Source organism: Carlito syrichta, unplaced genomic scaffold (assembly GCF_000164805.1).
Source record: "Carlito syrichta isolate Samal-C Ts95f unplaced genomic scaffold, Tarsius_syrichta-2.0.1 Scaffold88894, whole genome shotgun sequence".
Lineage (NCBI taxonomy): Eukaryota > Metazoa > Chordata > Mammalia > Primates > Tarsiidae > Carlito > Carlito syrichta.
In genome coordinates, this window is record NW_007032990.1 from 16,920 (window position 1) to 38,162 (window position 21,243).

The 21,243-nt window shown below is 44.8% G+C and overlaps 1 protein-coding gene across 1 annotated transcript; it reads left to right on the forward strand.

Annotated features, from left to right (window-relative positions):
• The first annotated feature begins 61 nt into the window (after positions 1 to 61).
• ZNF354C (zinc finger protein 354C) lies at positions 62 to 17,154 on the forward strand. The gene is made up of 5 exons (XM_008057975.1): positions 62 to 114; positions 1,383 to 1,467; positions 12,011 to 12,137; positions 12,613 to 12,708; positions 14,446 to 17,154. The coding sequence occupies exons 2-5, from the start codon at positions 1,390 to 1,392 to the stop codon at positions 15,858 to 15,860; spliced, it is 1,716 nt and encodes a 571-aa protein (XP_008056166.1). The 5' UTR covers positions 62 to 114; positions 1,383 to 1,389; the 3' UTR covers positions 15,861 to 17,154.
• Positions 17,155 to 21,243: the final 4,089 nt, after the last annotated feature.

Consider the following 21,243-nt stretch of genomic DNA (forward strand, 5'->3'; position numbering starts at 1 on the left):
GAGGCTGCGGGGCCCGGGAGCGGCCGCTGCCCTCCGGTCTGGGCGACAGGGTGAGACTCCGACTCAGAAAACAAAGAAAAAAGAAAAGCGCGCACGGTTCCTGGCGCGCAGGAGGTGAGCTCGTGGGTCCCCGCAGTCCCCTCCACAGCAGCTTCCCTCTGGCTGGGGGTGGCCTGTCCCTGGAGGCGGCCCCGCAGGAGCTGAGCTCGTGGGCACAGGCCGTCCTCGCCACAGCAGCTTCCCTCTGGCTGGAGGTGGCCTGTCCCTGGAGGCGGCCCCGCAGGAGGTGAGCTCGTGGGCACAGGCCGTCCTCGCCACAGCAGCTTCCCTCTGGCTGGAGGTGGCCTGTCCCTGGAGGCGGCCCCGCAGGAGCTGAGCTCGTGGGCACAGGCCGTCCTCGCCACAGCAGCTTCCCTCTGGCTGGAGGTGGCCTGTCCCTGGAGGCGGCCCCGCAGGAGCTGAGCTCGTGGGCACAGGCCGTCCTCGCCACAGCAGCTTCCCTCTGGCTGGAGGTGGCCTGTCCCTGGAGGCGGCCCCGCAGGAGCTGAGCTCGTGGGGACACGGCCGACCCCTCCACAGCAGCTTCCCTCTGGCTGGAGGTGGTCCCACGGGAGCTGAGCTCGTGGGGACACAGCAGCTGGCACAGCCCAGCTCTCTGGGCATACTCTTCCCTTGCACTCCGTGTCCGGTGGGGCTCAGACTCCCCCCGCTGCCCCGTGTGTGCGTGGGGAGCCCCCCGCTGTTCTCAGCGGTGAGGCTAAGAGGTGGCTCCCGTGGATCACACATTTAGGAGGGACCCCAGAGCCGCGGCGTGTCTGGCGAGCGCCTTGGGCGGGGCAGGGTTTTACTCACCCTGGGCAGGGCGTGCGAGGCGGATGCACATCTAGACAGCAGGAGTGTTCGCCGGGCGCGTGGCACTCAGGTCCTTGGGGCAGTGATGCCCACCTGCCACGCAGACCCAGCACAGGGGCCCATCGTGAAGCAGAGATGGGGCATGGGGCGGGCCTCTTTATTTTGGCTTCCACCGGGAGGAGAGGGTGGGGCGGGCGGGGCCGGCTTAGGATCAGCGAGCTAGGTTTGAAAGGGGCACCCTGGAAGTGCACACTCACTGCGATCGCTAGAGCGTGTTGTTGAAACTCTCAAGGACTCTGGCGTCACAGTTTGCTCACAGGTGACCGATAGGCCCTGAGTGTACAGAGATTCGAGCCTGGTTCATACAGGGAAGGGGTGAGGCTGGCCGAGCGGCTTAGTAGACTCTTTTCTGACTTGGTTTGCGTCATTTTTGTGGGGTGGCTTCGTTGGGACCCGGGGAGCATTATGGGTGGCTGTCACTTCCTGTCTCCCGTGACAGCAGAGTTCTTCACGGCTCCTTTCTCCTCCAGATTGACCATGTCAACACTGCTCTCCCTTGACAGGAAGACTGAGACGGAAGGAATGGCTGTGGATCTGTTGTCCTCGCGGGTGACGGTAAGTGACGTTTGTCTTCTTCATGAATTGTCTTCTGGACTCAGAGATGCTGGCGTGCTTCCATACTTAGCCCAGGCACTTTTTTGTACAGCAGAAACTATGGAGAAGCCAGATTCTCTGAAGTTTTCCCTAGGATCCTGGGCTTGGCAAGGGACTGCTGAGGAGTGTGCCTCCTTTGTCCCTAGGCACTCTCTGTTCACCCCAAACTCACTTTGCAACCAGAATTTGAGTCACCTCTGAACTTACTGTGTGTGCTCTGTGCTACTGTGGGGGTTGGGTGTTCAACAGCCTTTGGGCTCACAGGGGATTTCGTCCCACTTGGGGCAAGGACACAGATGTGCCAGGAGACACCCTCTGCAAACACGTGTTGAACACTGCCTGTGCACAGGCTCCCATGCAGCACACTGGGGCACGAAGAGGAAAGGCGTGACTTCCGTCTTCAGGGCATTTGGCACCAATCTGAGGGAGCCTGAGTATGAGTCCGAGAAGGTTCCGGGGGAACATCGCAGAAGGAGGTGTTTTGCGTTGGTGCCGGAGGCCAGCACTGATGTGGGTGGTTCACGGAGACCAGGGCGTCCCAGGAGCTGGCTTGCCCTGGGCTTCAAGGCTGGCACCGGCGAGACACAGGGCGAGGGTCTCTGCGCCTCAGACAGCTGTGTTGCTCAACTATCCAGATGTCCCTCTCACCAGCCTCTAGCGCCCGTCTTTGTTTTTGAGTCGGGGTCTCACTCTGTCACCCAGGCTGGAGTGCAGTGGCACAATCACCGCTTACTGCAGCCTCGACCTTCTGGGCTTAGATGAGCCTCCTGCCTCAGCCTCCCAAGTAGCTGGGAGACTGTAGGTACGGGTCACACCCAGCTAGTTCATTTGTTTGTAGAGAGGAGATCTCACTTTGCTGCCCAGGTTGAAGGCTCTTTTTTTTCCCTCTGCTACTTTAGACTCTCTGCCTGGACCCTTTTTCCTTTTCTTCCCTCTTTGAGGTTCGTTTTCCTCACTTTCACTCTCAGCTTCCTGGATATCTTCCCCATGTCTCTGTCCTGGGGCCTGACCATTTTCCTAGCGTTCTCGCTGGTCGTTCTCAGACCCCTCTGACGTTTTTCCACATGGAAATGCCATCTCTCCCCTAGTGCTGGCTCCCTTTCTGGATCCCTCCCTTCTGTGGATTGTCCATGCTGCCGTCCCGAAGTCTCTGTCATTCATTGACTGCCGTTTCAAAGAGTAGTGATTGCTACAGGCAAAAAAATGTGGCGTCCCTGGCTTCAGATCCAGGCCAGGAGGTGACCTTGAGCCAGTTATTTTCTCTCTCTGCATCGCTTCCTCAGTTCAGGTGGGGTTAATAATCTACATACCTCACTGAGTTGACGTGAGTGTTAATAACTGGTAATTACAAACATATTTATTATGCGCCAGATTCTTTGTATTACTGTGTACAAAATATTTATCCTCTTCATATATTAACTCGTTTAGTCCTTAAAAGAGGACTGTTAATAACTGAATTTTCCAGATGAGAAAACTGAGGCACAGAGAAAGCAAGCAACTCAATCCAGGTCACATGGCTGACTTTTGAATCCAGACAAGACAGTCTGTGCTGTCAGCATCATGCTCTGAGAAAGTACACGTGAATGCTGAGAACAGTGCATGGTTCGTATTTTTTTTTTGAGTTGGAGTCTCATTCGGTCGCCCAGACTGGAGTGCAGTGGCCGCTCCCGGCCACCGCAGCCTCGACCTACTGGGCTCCGGCGATCCTTCCGCCTCAGCCTTCCAAGTAGCTGGAACTACAGGTGCGCGTTACCACGCCCAGCTAGTTTTTTGATTTATTGTAGAGATGAGGTCTCGCCAAGTTGCCCAGGCGGGTCTCGAACCCGCAGGCTCAGGCAATCCACTCACCACAGCCTCCCAAGGCACGAGATTACAGGCTGAACCACCGAGTCCAGCTATTGTCACTATTTTTGAAAAGAGTAATCTTAATTTTTTTGCAGCAGTTTTATATTAGAGAAAAATTGTATAGTCACCCAGTTTCCCCTATGATTAACATCCTGCGTTCGTATGGTATGCTAGTTACAACTAATAAGTCAGTATTAATATGTTATTATTAGCTAAAGGACATGCTTGGTTCACATTTCTTTAGTTTTTTACCTCATGTCCTTTTTCTGTTCAGGGTCCTTTCCAAGACTCCATACCACATTCGGCCTCATGTCTAAGAAGGCCCCCACTTTTTCAGACTTGCCTTGTTCGCAATGACCATAATAGTTCTGAGGAGTAGTGGTTGGGTGTTTTGTGGAATGCCTTCTGCTGTGGTTTGTCTGATGCTTTTTCCTCATGATTAGACTGGGTTGTGGGTTGTGGGGAGGAAGGTCCCAGGACTGCAGTGTCCTTCTTGTCACATCATGCCAGAGCTGCATGCTAGTGACATGACCCATAACTGTGGGGTGCTGGCTTTGATCACTGGCTGAAGAAGTGTCCGGCAAGTTTCTCCATGGTCAAGTAACTTTCTCTCTACCCCTCCATCCTGCACTCTTTGGGAGGACTCCTCTGTGTGCAGCTCACACTGAGGCCTTGCCAGCTGTGTTCCAGCTCCTCGAGGGCGGAGAATCTGCATGAATCATTTGGGAATCTGCAAGGAGGGTTGTCGCGTCTCCCGTGTACTTGTTTCTTCAGTCACTTATTTATGTCAGTGTGGCAACCACGGATCTCTCTATTGCCTCTACGTATCAGTTATGCTTCTTGTTATAGTAGTATCCTTAGTGGTTGCCCTGCAGTTGTCAACATAAACTTACAACTGACCTAAGTCGCCTTCAGCTACCCTTGTGCTGCTTCATGGGCAGCGAGGCGCCTCCTAATCGAGTGTTCCCAGTTCCTTCCGTGCAGTCCATATGACGTGGCTGCTGCTCGTTCCACCCACCCATGTGCTGTAATCACCCAGCAGCTTGTCATTACTATTGAGCAAGCTGTAATTTTTAAATTCAAGACTAAGAAAAATACAAGGTTTTATTTTGTCTTCATGTACTTCTTTGCCATTCCTCCTGTTTTTATGTAGATGCAAGCTTCTGACCTATGTTATTTTTTTTCTCTCCGAAGAACTTTTATCATTTCTTGCAAGGCAAATCTGCTGGTAATGAATTCCTTCAGTTTTTCTCTGCCTGAAACGGTTTTATTTTTCATCCACTCTGAAGAACAATTCCATTGGATATAGAATTCTAGGTTGGTGATTTTTTTCTTTCTTTTTTTTGTTTTTTGTTTTTGAGTTGGAGTCTCACTCTGTCGCCCAGACTGGAGTGCAGTGGCCGCTCCCGGCCACCGCCGCCTTGACCTGCTGGGCTCCTGCGATCCTTCCGCCTCAGCCTTCCGGGTAGCTGGAGCTACAGGCGCGCACTACCACGCCCGGCTCATTTTGATTTATTGTAGAGATGAAATTTTGCCAAGTTGCCCAGGAGGGTCTCAAACTCGTGGGCTCAGGCAATCCATTCCCCTCACCCTCCCAAAGCGTGGGATTACAGGCTGAGCCACGAAGCCCGGCTGATTTTTTTCTAACAGTGCTTTAAATATTTTGTTTCTTTTATTTACATCTCGCTAATGAGAAAATCGACTCGGTAGGCAAGGTGGGGCTTTTTTCCCCCTGTCTTTCAGAATTTTCTCTTTGACTTTGGTTTTCTTCATTTTGAATATGATATGCCTGGTTCTAGATATTTTAATGTTTATCCTGCTTGGCATTCTCTGAGCTTTCTGGTTTTGAAGTTTGGTGTCTGTCACTAATTTTGGGAAATCCTCTGCCATAATTACGTCAGATGTTCCCTCTGTGCCATTCTCTCTTTCTTCTCCTTCTGGTATTTGAATTCCGTAGTAACTGTAAATGATCAAGTAAGGTTGTATTTTTTTTTTTGAGTTGGAGTCTTACTCTGTCGCGCAGACTGGAGTGCAGTGGCCGCTCCCGGCCACCGCAGCCTCGACTTCCTGGGCTCCGGCGATCCTTCCGCTTCAGCCTTCCAAGTAGCTGGCATTACAGGCGTGCGCTACCATGCCCAGCTAGTTTTTTGATTTATTGTAGAGATGAGGTCTCACCAATTTGCCCAGGCGGGTCTCGAACCCGCGGGCTCAGGCAATCCACTCACCTCAGCCTCCCAAGGTGTGGGATTACAGGCTGAGCCACCGAGCCTGGCTAGGTTGTATTTTTAACCTGGGAGGGTATACATACTATATCAGTAAGAAACTTAAGGATTGAAACAGTACTAATCATTTATACTTTTTCACTGTTTCTCTGGGTCAGGAACGCATACTGGTAGGAGAAACAGCTTACCATACAAAATCTGAGTCGCAGCTGGAAGGTTTAAAGACAGGGGCCCAGTCACACACGTCTGGCAGGTGATGCTCTTTCTTGGCTCATGGTTGAGATCTTAGGGCTGATGGCTGGAACATCTGCTGGTGATCTCTCCATGTGTGTTGGGCTTACAGCAGGTGGCTAGCAGGTGGCTAGTCTCCAAATGCAAGCACTCAGTGAGACTGGTGAAACTTGTATTCTTTTATTACCTTTCTTTGGAAGTCACAGAGCATCACTTGCACTGAATTCCACCGGTTACAGCACTCCTAAGCCCCTAAGCATAGATCCGAGGGAAGGAAACAGAGAACTCATTTCTTGGTGGGAGAAATGTCACATTATACAAAGAGCATGTGAGATGCGAGAGAAATTGTGTGGTCATCTTGGAAAAGTACAGTCTTCTAGATCTGTCAGAACTTAAAATGTGCATAGACTTTATTTATTGGTGTACAGATACCCACAGATATCTGTATGAGATTGGTCATTGTACATTGTGACAGTGAAACCCAAAAACCATCTAAATACCCATAAATAAAGAAAACTGTTAGCTGGGCTCGGTGGCTCAGCCTGTAATCCCGTTCCTTGGGAGGCTGAGGTGAGTGGATTGCCTGAGCCTGTGGGTTTGAGACCTGCCTAGGCAATTTGGCAAGACCTCATCTCCACAATAAATCAAAAAATTAGCCAGGCGTGGTAACACACTCCTATAGTTCCAGCTACTTGGAAGGCTGAGCAGAAGGATCGCCGGAGCCCAGCAGGTCGAGGCTGCGGTGGCCGGGAGCGGCCACTGCACTCCAGTCTGGGCGACAGAGTGAGACTCCAACTCAAAAAATAAAAAAAGAAAACTGTTAAATAATTTGTGGAATGTATACAGTGGAATATAGCATGCAATTGTTAAAAAGAATGAAGTTTATATATACAGATGTGACAAGGTCCATTAGATACAAATATAACAGGATTGAGAATTTTCCCATTGAAAAAGATACATGTATATATTTATGTATTAGCATAGAAAATTTCTGGAAAGAAAGAAAAGAAACTGATGTTTAAGCCCTGTTGCATGGATTGCTAATCTGGGCCAGAAGGGAATACTTAACATGCCACTCTGTGTTCTTTTGTACTCCTTTTATTCTAGAGAATGTTTGTGTTTACTTTTTGTTTAAAAAATAGTCTAAGGAACACGTTTGTATAAGTGAATTCTGGAATTTATTCCATCTATCTATCTACCTACCTACCTATCTATTTAGAGACAGAGTATTGCTCTGTTGTCCAGGCTGGAGTGCAGTGGCGTGATCATAGTTCAGTGAAGCCTCCAGCTTCTGGGCTCAAGTGATTCTTCCACCACAGCCTCCCGACTAGCTGGGACTACAGGTGTGTGCCACCATGCCTGGCTAATTTTTTAAACTTTTTGTAGAGATAGAGTCTTACTTTGTTGCCCAGGCTAGTCCTGAACTCCTGACTTCAAGCAGTCCTCCCAAAGTTGAACCTTGCCTCCCAAAGTTCTGAGATAACAGGCATGAGCCACCGTGCCTGGCCTCTGAATTCTGGAATACATTCTTTTTTTTTTTTTTGAGTTGGAGTCTCACTCTGTCGCCCAGACTGGAGTGCAATGGCCGCTCCCGGCCACCGCAGCCTTGACCCGCTGGGCTCCGGCGATCCTTCCGCCTCAGCCTTCCGAGTAGCCGGAATTACAGGCATGCGCTACCACGCCCGGCTGATTTTTTGATTTATTGTAGAGATGAGGTCTCGTTGCCTAGGTGAGTCTCGAACCCGCGGGCTCAGGCAATCCACTCACCTCAGCCTCCCAAAGGCATGGGATTACAGGCTGAGCCACCGAGCCCGGCTTTGGAATATATTCTTAAAACACAAGCAAAAGTTGTCTGAGTAATAGGATTTAATGTGATTTATGCTTTTTTGTTTTCAATTTGAAAAATTTTTCTGAAGTGATTATGTCTGATTTGTATACTTTTAAAAAGCTAATGAAATTTAAAAAGAAAAAAGAATGCTTGGCTGTTGAGGTAAAGACAAAATGGGGTTGTCATGAGTACCCTGCTTGTAGCAGGAAGAAGCCTGTCTTGCTAGGGCTGTCATAATAAAATACCACAGACTGGATGGTTTACAACAGAAGGTTTTTTCCTCACAGTTCTGGAGGCTGGGAATTCAAGATGAAGGTGTCAGCAGGTTTGGTTTCTTCTCAGGTGTCTGTCCTTAGTGTGGAGATGGGTCTCCTCGCTACCTCCTGTCACTTGGTCCCTGTTGTGTGCCTGGGCATGTCTGTGCCCTAACCTCTCCTTAGAAGTGCATCATATTGGATTAGGGGCCTAAAGACCTCCTTTTAACTTAATTACCTTTTTAAGGACCTTGTTTCTAACCACAGTTACATTCTGTGGTACTAGGGGTTAGGCTTCAGCATATTTATTTTGGAGACAAAATTCAAAATTTGGTTATTTGGATATAGCCCAGTATATCCAAATACTGTCTTTTCCACATGTAACCAGCATAAAGTTATTACTGAGATACCATATGTGTGTGTTTGTGTATGTATATTTATATTTTAGTAAATCATCTGCTACATGTTTTAGACACAGCACAGCTCAATTCAGAAGAGCCACATTTCATGCATACATAGCCACTTGTAGTTGGTGTCTACCATATTGGGCAGAAAAGTTACAGACAAATTAAAAAACCCAAAAATTTGAAAGAAGCCAGAAAAAAATTATGTTACGTGCAGAGAATGAATATTTGAATAATCATTGGCTTCTATAACAAAGGCCAGAAAACAACAGAATGACATTTTACATGGTGAAAGAAAAAAAAAATTGTGAATCCAGAATTCTGTATCTAAAGATACTATTCAATCCCGCGCCTTTGGGAGGCTGAGGTAAGTGGATTGCCTGAGCATGCGGGTTCGAGACCCGCCTGGGCAGGCGAGACCTCATCTCTACAATAAATCAAAAAATTAGCTGGGCATGGTAGTGCACGCCTATAATTCCGGCTACTTGGAAGGCTGAGGCGGAAAGATCGCTGGAGCCCAGCAGGTTGAAGCTGCGGTGGCCGGGAGCGGCCACTGCACTCCAGTCTGGGCGACAGAGTGAGACTCCAACTCAAAAATAAATAAATAAATAAAATAAAGATAATATTCTTTGAGAATGAAGGTAAAATGAAGACATATTCAGATAAAAGAAAATTAAGGTAATTCACTGTCAGTAGGCCTGCACCACAGGACACACTAAAAGTTCTTCAAGCTAAAAGCAAAATATGCCAGATGAGAATTCTGATTTTAGGAAGAATGAAGAGCATTAGAAATGATAGCTATCTGGACAAATATAAAATACTTTTTTCTCTCAATTTATTCAAAATGCATATGACTATTTAAAACAAAATTAAAACAGCATACTACGGGGTTTATAATGCAGGCAGATGTAATGTATATGACGGCTGTGAAGTTAGGCTTCTTTTACATCTGGACTAGAAAAGCTCTGCCTTATCTCTGGGAACGTCTGAACGTCTGTTTTTTGACTCTTGGCCCAGATAGGATAAGGGCAATGCATGTGCTGTTTCAGACTCAAATGCCACTGGCTACCCCCCATCCCCCTCCCAACGTAAGCATCTTTACTGATGGCTTGCAACTGGGCTAAGTGATTTGGTTACATCAGAGGCCCTGCTGAGAGTTCCTGCAGGCTCTCCCAGAGCCAGGATCCTTCACCCAGATCTAGGGACATGGTGTAGTCTGTGTGCAAATGAGGGAGCCTATGTGTGGGATGTCTCTTGGCTTTCAGTACTTCCCTGCATCTCCTTCTCTCGCTGCATTGTGGCTTTTGCCTTTATTTTTTAATTTTTATTTTTTGTTTTAATTTTTATTTTTTGTCTCACTCTGTTGCCCAGGCTGGAGTGCAATGGCACACTCCGGTCACTCCAGCGTCAACCTGCTGGGCTCTGGCGATCCTTGTGCCTCAGCCTTCCAAGTAGCTGGAACTACAGGCATGCATCACCACACCCAGCTGATTTTTTATTTATTGTAGAGATGAGGTCTAGCCAAGTTACCTGGGCCGGTCTCAAACCCGCTGGCTAAGGCAATCCACTCGCCTCAGTCTCCCAAAGTGCTTGGGTGACAGGCTGAGCCACCGAGCCCAGCCATTGTGCCTTTTGCCTTTAAAAATATGAGCCTTACCTGAGTTGCTCGGTGAAGTCTGGCGAGTCCTGTCAGCTGTGTGAACTGGGAAAATCTTGGTAACAACTGTAGCACAAAGAAGGGTGGTGGTGTCCTATATACCTGCAAGGTTCTCGCATGCTTTGTGAGATGGTATATTAGCTCTAAATAGACCATAAATAACCAAGAAAATGCATCTGAGCAACCACTAAAAATGCAAAGCGGCCTAACTAAAAAGTCAACATATACATTAAAATGCAGTCTCAGGAATTCAAAACAAAGGAACACATACACGCACACACTGTAAAAAGATGTCAGCCAAATGGAAGGGTGTAAAGTAAAAGTGAAAGATTGCTTTTCTGCCCTTCTCCACAGTTATCAAAGAATAATCAGGGTGACAGCTTGTATTCTTCCAGATATTTTTGTATGCACCATACATATGTATATACAGATACAGAATTTTCCAGTAAATATAGATTGTCTTGTGTCTTGGTTTTTCATGTGAATCAATAATATATCAAGGTCAAATTCCAATGCCAGGCATGCAAACTATCTCATTCTATTGAATGGTTGTATGCTATTTCATGGAGTAAATGTACTATAATCTGCTTATCCATCCCCCATTGATAGATATGTAGGTTTTGTTCCACTTTCCAATATTATATTTATTTCCCATTGCTGCTATAACAAATTGCCACAAACTCAGTGGCTTCTAACAACATAAATGTATTCTCTTAGACTTCTGCAAGTTGAAAGTCTGAAACTTTTACTGGCTTAAGGTCAAGCTGTCGGCAGGTCTGGTTCCTTCCAGGGGCTCTGAGGGGAACATCTATGTCTTTGCCCTTTTCACCGTTAGTGGTTGCTGCAGTCCTTGGCTTGTGGTCCTTCCCTTCATCTTCAAAGCATGGCATTGCAGTCTCCACTTCTGCCGCATCACCTTCTCTTACGACGACGCCTCTTGGGCCCTTTCCAGGACCATTGTGATTACATTGGGACGACCTGGGTAATAATCCAGTGTAACTCCTCCATCTCTCAAGATCCCTTATTTTAACAGTTCCGCACACTCCCTTTTGTTGTACGTGCAACAGTTATAGGTTCATCATTCAGCCTACCACAGCCATTGACTTTTAAGTCAGGTTGTAGTATACACCTACACCCTGGAGCAAATAGCTCTACCCAAGTTATGTGACTTTCTCGTGGTAGAATCCTAGCAGTAGGTTGCAGTGATGTGCCTTTTATGTTCTGGTAGATTCCTAACAAAATACCCACCCAAAGCATGGCACTGATTGTACTCCCTTCAGTCTTTTCATCCTAGAGTTGCTGTCTGTCCAGCCCACACTTTCTCACACTTTGGGGTTTAACTGGGATACTTTTGGAAGAACTCACCTCCTTGGTGCACCTATAGTTTTACAGGTCTTTGGTTCTTTTAATTTTCATAGTTAATGTAAACCCAACTGACAATGTAGCCCAGAGGACCATTTACCTGAATTCAAAATCCTGGCTCCATCACTTTCTGACAGCATTACCTTGGGAAGGTTTTTCATCTGCCACATGATTTAATTATAGTAGCTTCCTCATGGGATCTTTATGAGGCCTAAATGAGATTCTGTGTACAAAGTTTCTCTCATAGTCCCTAACATATTCAGTAAGCATTAACTAGTGCCACTTTTATTATTTGCATTATGTCTCAGGTGTTCCTTTAGGTTTCTGTTCTCTTGATGGTATTTCCTGACGTTTCTCCAAGTATATCCTGATTTTTATTTTATTCCAGTTAATGTATATGCTCAGTCCCTTTGAAAGATCCCAGGCTGGAATTTAAATGATCTGTTTGTTGGAGGGGACTTTGCTTTTTTCCTCTGCCCCCATGGCACATGGCATGTCTTTGTTCCTAGTGGGTACTAAATAAAGACTGTTTAATTAAATAGTGAATGGGTGGCTCCAACAAATTACATAAAGAGTTGTTGTGAAACACTTAGTATCCTGAGACGATTTCAGAGTTACTCGCTGCAAGCTCAGTTTCGCCTCTGTAGATTGCCATTAAAGGAGATGGTCCTGGATGACCAAGACAGGGTTTGCCATTGCAGGAGCCCGTGACGTTCAGGGATGTGGCTGTGCTTTTTAGCCAGGACGAGTGGCTGCGCCTGGACTCTGCCCAGAGGATCCTGTACCGGGAGGTGATGCTGGAGACCTACAGCAGCCTGGCCGCGCTGGGTAAGGGTTTTTGCCCATGATGAGAAACCTGCTGTCGGGACACCTCACAGGCCATCTGAGGGGCCCAGAACCTAGTTTTCTACACAGTGTTGCCCCTGGGAAAGGTCAAATGCTGTGAGTTGAAAGTGTACATTTTTGCTATTCTATTCTTCCCCTTCTGTCCTTCCTCATATCCCACCCTCGGTCATAGTTTTTCTCTTTGGAGTAGGCCAGTGACTAGGTCCCAGCTTAGATTCTGAAAATATGTAGGAATGTCCCATCTTAGAAGCATCATAGCTGTGCCCGGCAATGTTTCTGCAGTGACCGGCCTCCTGACTCAGCCCCGAGAGCTTCCAGAGCCCTCGGAGGTGCTCGTGCCACCTTCTCTGCCTCCCACACACTTCCTCTGCCTTGTAGGTTTAGCGCGAGTACACACAAGCCCTGGGGTTGCGCTTCATGCCCTCTGTCCAAACTCCATTTTCTTCCTCTTGAGCAGGGATTCCGTTTTCAATGCCCAAGGCGATCCGCCAGTTGAAACAAGGAGAAGATCCTTGCACGCTGGGAAGAGACGTCCCTTCGGACCCCTGTCTGGGTGAGTGAGAGACTGGGAGATGGCCCAGGGCCTATTGCAGACAAGCAGGTCACCAGGAGGCAGCACTCTGGAGACTTCCTGGAAACACTGGGCCCTGGTGAGAGCCTCAAGGCCAGTTATTTTAAGCTGTACACACAGTTCCGTTGCCTGGCGGAGACGACCTGATTTTGATCTCGGTTCTGTCGCGGACTGACAAATGAAAGCCAGGCTTTAACTCAGAGAACCTTGGGACCAGCTCAGGCCAAACGTTTCTGCGCAGACCCACAGCTGGGCTTGGGCTTGGACATATTGCGGAGCCTCAAGCCATTTCGACTCCAAATCTCTTGTGGTTTTCATTACTCTTAGATGATTCCTGCAGCGAGAGGGAGTTCTTCTGGTTGCAGCTTATTAGAAAAAGTGATGTCTGCTTCTTCTCATTAATAAATACAAAGGGAAAAAAAGACAGAAGAGTGGTATGAAAAAGCTGTTATTCCTCCCACCACCAGGGATAAGATTTTCGCATATGGGTGATTTACTCTGTGTTTTTCTCTTTTCTATAATGAGCATCTCGAACATAGATCAAACAATGTCAGCAACATCACGTTTCAGGGCTATTGTCGTCTTTAAAACACAGATGTCCTCTTTTTAGCATGCTTTTGCCCCTTTCACAGATTATGATATGAAATCACAAAATCTGAGAAAAACAATCCACATATTTAAAAAATTATTGGGTATAGTAAGTCTCCTACATACCAACAAGTTCCTTTCCAAGAGCGCATTTGTAAATCTGATTTGTTCCTAAGTCCAACAGAGTTAGCCTAGGTACCCAACTAATACAATCAGCTACATAGTACTGTACTGTAATAGGTTTATAAAACTTTCCACACAAATAATACATAAAAAACAAAAACACACACAAAATTTTAAGTTTTACGGTACGGTATCTTGAAAAGTATGCCAGACATGTGAACTAACTTATGTGATTGGACATGTGAAGGCAACTTAGGCGAGTGGATTGCCTGAGCCCACAGGTTCGAGACCAGCCTGGGTAACTTGGCAAGACCTCATCTTTACAATAAATCAAAAATTAGCTGGGCGTGGTAGTATGCGCCTGTAGTTTTGGCTACTTGGAAGGCTGAGGTGGAAGGATCACTGAAGCCCAGCAGGTTGAGGCTGGGGTGGCCGTGAGTGTACCCCTGCACTCCAGCCTGGGCAATGGAGTGAGACTCCAACTCAAAAAAAAAAAAAGAAAGTTTGCAACTTGAAGGTTTGTATGTGGGGAACTTAATATGTAGGGGTTTCAGAGAGATCATGGGGAACTATAGTGAAAGTGACCTGTGAATCGGAAGGAGAAAGTAAAGACAAGTTGCCTGCTTCACTGCCTGGAATATGCAGAGTGGAATATGATTGACAAATGAAAGTGTCCCGTGCAATTCAGCTTGGGTCTGTCATCTGATATGTTTCTATATGCTCATGCTTTCTGGTCAGCCTGTTCTCCTGTGGGTGACTTTCCTTCTCCCAGGGACAGTCTTTTCACGTTCGTGTTATTTTACCCAGTGTATCTCCCACAGCACTCCTTCATCTGTTGACCTCTCTTTCTATTGGTCTCCTCCTGTTTTCCTCTAGATTTGAGTCCATATTTGAGGTCGGGTGGTATCGAGCCTCTTTTCTATGTGTTGTTGCCAGTTTTATTGTCCCATGATTCTCCAGTTTGTCTCTTCCAGCAGAGGAGGCGTTAATCCTTCTGATTCATTTCAGGCTTCAAGATTTGGCCTGAAGTAGAAGCCTCGCCTCCAAGACAGAACATTTTAACAGAAGAAACATCTCAGGGAATAACGAAAGAAGAATCCGTTCAGTATGGTCCCTGGGGCATCAAATTTGGAGAAAATGTGAACTTTGAGAGTGAACTAGAACAGGAGCAAGAGAAGAAGCCTCTTAGGCCAATGGTGGCCTCACACGAGGAGACCATCGATGGAGATAGAAACCATGCAGGTTTTGAATCGGAGGAAAGCTTATTTACCAAGGCAATGCCTGTTACACCACAGAGTGTTCCTACAGAAAAGACACCCAATATGCATTGTACTTTGGAGAAAGATTTTGAGCAAAATTTCGATCTAATGAGATGTTTCCAGATTTACTCAGGAGAAAAACCTTACGTCTGTAACGAATGTGGGAAGAGCTTCAAGCAGAATCTTCATCTTGTCGAGCACCGGAGACTTCATACTGGTGAGAAACCCTACAAATGTAATGAGTGTGAGAAACCCTTCAGCCACAGATCATCCCTTCTTTCTCATCAGAGAATTCATACTGGAGAGAAGCCTTACAAATGCAACGAATGCGAGAAAGCATTTAGCAACAGTTCGACCCTGATCAAACATCTGAGAGTGCATACTGGAGAGAAGCCCTACCGATGTAGGGAGTGTGGCAAGGCCTTCAGCCAGTGCTCAACCCTTACTGTACATCAGAGAATTCATACTGGAGAGAAACTCTATAAATGTGGTGAATGTGAGAAGGCCTTCAATTGTAGAGCAAAACTTCACAGACATCAAAGAATCCACACAGGTGAGAAACCGTATAAGTGCAGGGAATGTGGGAAGGGTTACAGCCAGTTGACGTCTCTTGCAGAACATCAGAAACTTCATACTGGAGAACAACTGTGTAAGTGTTTGGAATGTGGGAGAACCTTCACGCGTGTTGCAACTCTCATCGAGCATCAGCGCATTCATACTGGACAAAAACCCTATCAGTGTAGTGAATGTGAGAAAACCTTCAACCAGTATTCGTCCTTTAATGAGCATCGGAAAATTCATACTGGGGAAAAGCTTTACACATGTGAAGAGTGTGGCAAAGCCTTTGGTTGCAAGTCCAACCTTTATAGGCACCAGAGAATTCATACTGGAGAGAAGCCGTATCAGTGTAACCAGTGTGGAAAAGCTTTCAGCCAATATTCTTTCCTAACTGAGCACGAGAGGATCCATACTGGAGAGAAGCTCTATAAATGTATGGAATGTGGGAAAGCGTACAGTTATAGATCAAACCTCTGTAGACACAGAAAAGTTCACACTAAAGAAAAACTCTACAAATGGAAGGAATATGGGAAACCTTTCATCTACAGTGCCTCCCTTCCTCAGTATCAGAGATTCCTTAGAGGAGATAAGCCCTATGAGGTTTAGTTCATGTCTCAAGAAGTCCAAGACTTCTCATTGGAGAATAATCAGGAGAATAATGAGGGTTCAAACTCCTAATAGATTTAAGTATTTTTTACTTCTCCTGCTGGAAATTTGCTAGTTATCACTAAGTAATGGTAAACTTGATCAACAAAAATACGAAGAGCACACACTTGTCAAGTTTTAAAAGAACCATACAAAGGTTTCTAAAAACCTATAAGCAATTTTTTTAATTCTTAGAAAAGATGTAAAAAGCCTAACTCTTAAAAAAATTTTGAAAAGCAGTTGACTGTAAATTTCATTTCTCTCATTAGATCATAATCCCTTTATAAGAGTAAGCCTCGATATGTGAAATTTCTTTTAAATCATCTTATGACTGTTTCTTTTAAAATCTGTCATTGAGTTATTAATAATGTAAATAAGTGTGGGACCTTATTTTCTAAAATGGCTGTGGACATAGGAAATACTCCTTTTCATAAAGACAGGCTAAAAATAAAAAATAATTCTTTAAATTTACCTCTTCACATGAAAATAATAAAGCTTTCTTCATGATTTGCCCCATTAGCTAGTTATATATATATAAATATACATGTATGCAGATATATAAATATATGCAAATACACATGCAGTTTTGGAAAACGTTTTTTAAAAAGTCCTCTATGATTTAAAAAAATGCAGTTGTATTAATTTAGAATTAAGTTTTTAGAATTAAAATTTTGCCCAAAGGGAGAATCTCTGCCCTTTGCAGTCTAACGTTGTTTCTTAATTTGACGTGGTCTATGTAACTGAATAGATTATTTTTATGGTACTATAGCAGGTAGAGTAGACTAAAGCACTTGGGAAGACTGTCATGTACATACTCTGTCTTCTGCAGAAGGTATATATCTGACAGAATCTCAGACTATATGCCTGGTAGCTCATTAGAGCCAGGAGAGGTTTTAGTTAAATTATGGTCTTTCATTTTGCTGATGAAGAATTTGAACTTAGTGGGCAGAGTTAAGACTAGAACCTAGGGCCTCAGCTCTGGTCTTCTGGGATAATTGTAGGCTCATTTCCAGCTGTAAGGCCCAAGAGTACTGTTTGTTTCGTCTCCTAGTTAGACACAGTTCCAGCGATTTAACCAGCTATTTCTTTCATCTTTGAGGGTTTCTCCTCACTTTACTCCTAATGAGTGACTTGCCTACAGCCATCCTCTTTTTTCTTAGGAGCACCTGCTTTTATAACTGCACTTAAATCCTTAAAGCCAGCTGAAGTTCAGATGGTGTAATTGCTTTGGGGGATTTTACATGCAAGGTTGCCTTTTTAGCACACACACTTTAGGAATTCTTTTATGGAAAGTTATAGATACATATTTGATTATTAAACATTATAGTCATCAGTTAAACACTGTATTTCCCCAAGGCCTATTTCCTCCAGTGTTGTATTTAATTTTCACAGTTGGTATCATTTTAAAATTTTTTCTTATATAATTAGCTAGATCTGTCTGAGAAAGGTTTTAGAATTAAACTCAAATATTCAGTATAGTATCTTTCTTTGTTTTTTTGAGTTGGAGTCTCACTCTGTTGCCCAGGCTGGAGTGCAGTGGCATGCTCACAGCCAACCCAGTGTCGACCTGCTGGGCTCCGGTGATCCTTCCGCCTCAGCCTTCCATGTAGCCGGAACTACAGGTGCATGCTACCATGCCCGGCTAATTTTTTGATTTATTGTAGAGACTGAGGTCTCACCAAGTTGCCTGGGCTGGTCTCAAAACTGCAGCCTCAGGTAATCGTCTTGCCTTGGCCTCCCAGAGTGCTGGGATTATAGGCTAAACCACCAAGCCCAGCCAGCATCTTTCTCAGTTGACTTGTTTTAGCTTATCAGAAAGTATTGTTTCATGTATGAAAGTGTACTTACAAATAAAATGAGGCTTTTAAACGTACCTCGATATTTAATATTCTACCCAATAGCAGAGCGCATGGTTAGAAAACACACATTTTCTTTCTCAGTGCCATTCTGCACTGGAAGGAACCAGGGTTCGTGTTCAGAACAGAGGAAGTATATGGTGTGTCTGGAACATCTATTTATGAAGAAAAAAAAAGCAAGATACCATTTGAAGACTAATGGGGTGATGTCAGAAGGCCACAGGAACTAACTTGAAGCTCTCCCACTGGTCAAATTTAGAGCAATTTGAACGTCAAAAAGAATAATCACTATAATTGATAATAACAGTAAGAGGGAAAAAGAAGGCCATCAAGATAAAGAAAAAAGAAAGTGCTTTATAAAATTATCTTAAGAATGCTGTGTTTCAAATGCACACAGGATGATAGATTTGGATAAGCTACCATTTTGCAACTCTTCTGTAATTAAATCTGGAAAACAAATGGATTTTTTTCACCATTAGGTGAAAAGAATTTTAAGGGGTATTGTTCACAAGGTGTCGAAAGATCACAAGTACTAATTGCAAATGAATTGCCTTTTATACTGAGATCTGGCTGTCTGAGTTTCACTGCTTGTGGAATAAGCTGACGAGGGCTCCTGAGAAGATCCAGTATAAACTATGACTGTCTGTGATGTTTGCCAAAAGTGTTTAATCAAAATTCAGTTCAATCTCTTAGTAGTCTTCCCTTCCTGTTTAAAGAAATACAAAGGATAGAGGAACAAGTTGAATTACAGTGAGGAACTAGACAAATCCAGAGTATAAGACAGTTGGTCTGGAGTTTTTAAAAAAAGTCAAGGTTATAAAACAAGAAGTGGACTCTTCTAGATTAAGACAGAAGGCATAACCAGATGCAAAGTCTGATCCTTTATTGGCTTCTGATTCAGAAAAAAGGAAATAGAAGACATTTGGGGAGTATTTGAGGGGAAATACGAAGGTATGTTTAGTTTTTCTAAAAGTGATAATGGTATATATATAGGATACTGTTCTGGGGAGATGCATGCTGTTTCCTTAAGTTTGAAAAGTCATGGTGTCTGCAGCATATTTTCAAATAAATATGTAAAAAGTAGTAAGTTTGTGGTGGATATAGAGATACTCATTGGTCACTTACAAACTTTTCTATACATTTAACTTTTTATTAAAAAAGTAAAGCAAAAAGTGATGGGAAGAAGTGATTAATATGAAACTTCCAGTCAGAATTCTTCCTTTGTATTCTCAGAAAGTTCCTGTCTGAGTTTTTCCTCCAGGGATGTAATCACGGAAATAAAATGACTTTGAGTTGATGCTGGTTTCACCTTTAGCAGAGTGAACATACTCCACTTAACCTCTCACCATGAATGTAGTGTGTGTGGAACAGCTGTGTGGGGACCTGAAAAGTAATGACAACTGAGGATTTGGGAGGGAAACCAGACATTGAAATGAGACCCTTCTGGCACTCCTAGACACTTCTGTGCTGAGGACAGTGGTGGCTGAGTAGTTGTCTGAACCTTGAAGGATGAGGAACCCTTGTGTCTGGTCAGAGGAACTGGGGGCCACAACGGGTTGCAAGAGTCCCTGTTGCTTTTCTTCTCTCCCTGAATTCCTGTTTCTTGGACTTGCCGGAAGCCTCGGATTTCTTACCAGAAGACCAGGAAGAGAAAGTGGCTCCTGGGAGCTGGAAGGTGTCAAAGTGGTAGCAGGGATAAGGAAGCTTAAGAAAGGTAAAATGCGGCCTGTTCATATAATGGCATATTATTTGGTAATAAAAAGAAAGGAAACACTGATAAGTGCTGCCATATGGGCCAACCTTGAAAACATGCTGAGTGAAGGAAGCTAGTAACAAAGGGTCAAGAAAGTGATATCATGACGTTGTTTATGCAGCCCTGGGCTCACTGCTGATCTCTGTGTGTATAGGTCTGACCCTAGAAGGGTAGACTGTTGCTTGGGTCTGATACTGGCCATCTGGGATAAATCCACACATCACTGAAAATTACAAAACTGGACTGGTATTAGAACCACAGTCCACAAAAGGTGGAGTGGAACTGATGACTACAACCTAGCCAGTTAAGCTGCCTGCTGAAAAAACCCCCAGCATTTGCCAGAAGCATGAAATACCCAGAGGCTCATAACATTAAGAACATCCAGGATGCAGTGCAGATTCACACTGAATACAGAAATCCGGAAAATTTCAACAATTCAGAAGGAGAGGCACATTAGAACCCAAAACTGTCACAGATGTGATTATGAGACAGGTACTTTAACAGACACTATAACAGTGTCTCAAAAGGTATGAGCATTGCAGAAGTGGATGGAAATGTCAGATTTTTCAGCAGGACACTGTATGACACTTTGACTCACTTCTAATGAATAGAGTATGATAGAAGTGATGTATATCACTTCAAAGTTTTGGCTTGAAAGACTGTGGCTTCTGTATTGGGCTTGGACTCTCTCATGTCACTTGTCCTCTTGGAAGTCAGCTGCCTGCCATCTTCTGAGGACACTCAGCCTGTGGAGATCCCATGTGGTAAGTAACTGAAGCCCATGGCCAACAGCAACAAATTGTGGCTTCCTAACAACCATGTATATGTGCTCAGAAGTGGGTCTTCCATCACCTGAGTCTTCAGATGAGACTGCAGGCCACAGCCATTCCCTTGCCTGTAACCTCATGTGACACACTGCAGTGGAAACACCCAGCTAAACCACTCACTCCTGGCTTCCTAACTCTCAGAAACTGTGGACTGGAAATGTTGATTTAACTTGCTAAGTTTTGAGGTAATATGTTATGCAGCAATCGATAAATAATACAGAATTTGGTACTTGGAGGTGGGCTGTGGACACAATGAAAACCCAAAATGTGGGAGTGGTTTTGGAACTGGGCAGTGGGTGTTGAATTAAGTAGGCATAGGCTAGTGAAAACCCAAAGTGCTTTGAAGAAGCTGTTTATAGAAATCTCATGGTTTTTGACAGGCTGCAGATGAGGACTTCTGGAAAAGAGAAGCAAACATTATTGGAAACAGGCAGAAGGAAGATCTTGTCATGTAGTGGCAGGCTGTTCAGCAACACTGTCGCCTGCAGTTCAGTACTGTAGAAAGTAAAGCCTATGCCTAAGATGATCACACTAGGAAGGTTTGCAAGCCAAGTGTAGAAGGTGCTGCCTGGTGTCTTGCTTATAGTAGAATGTGACGAGAGAGAAAAACTGTAGGAAAGACCATTCAGCAAAGAGAAACCAGGACTTAATGGTTTTGGGGAGTCTCAGCTGCACCAAGACAACAGGATATGCTAAAATTAGGAAATCACTTCTGAGCAAAGATCAAGTTGCAAACACTGCCTTGAAAACACCTGATGATGAAGCTTGGTTATAATAAAAAAGAGAAATCCTAAAACATGTTGACAAAGATGTGGAAATATTGGAACTCACACACTGCTTGTGGGAGTAAAAAATGGTGCTGCCTCTTTAGAAAACTGACTGGAATTACTATGGACTTTGCAGCAACT

What these genes read in the sequence shown, in the direction of transcription:
- ZNF354C (XM_008057975.1), top strand. Translation starts at nt 1,390, where the DNA reads ATGTCAACACTGCTCTCCCTTGACAGGAAGACTGAGACGGAAGGAATG. An exon ending in TGTTGTCCTCGCGGGTGACG is followed by an intron (nt 1,468 to 12,010) that starts GTAAGTGACGTT and finishes TTGCCATTGCAG; the next exon opens with GAGCCCGTGACGTTCAGGGA. An exon ending in CAGCAGCCTGGCCGCGCTGG is followed by an intron (nt 12,138 to 12,612) that starts GTAAGGGTTTTT and finishes CCTCTTGAGCAG; the next exon opens with GGATTCCGTTTTCAATGCCC.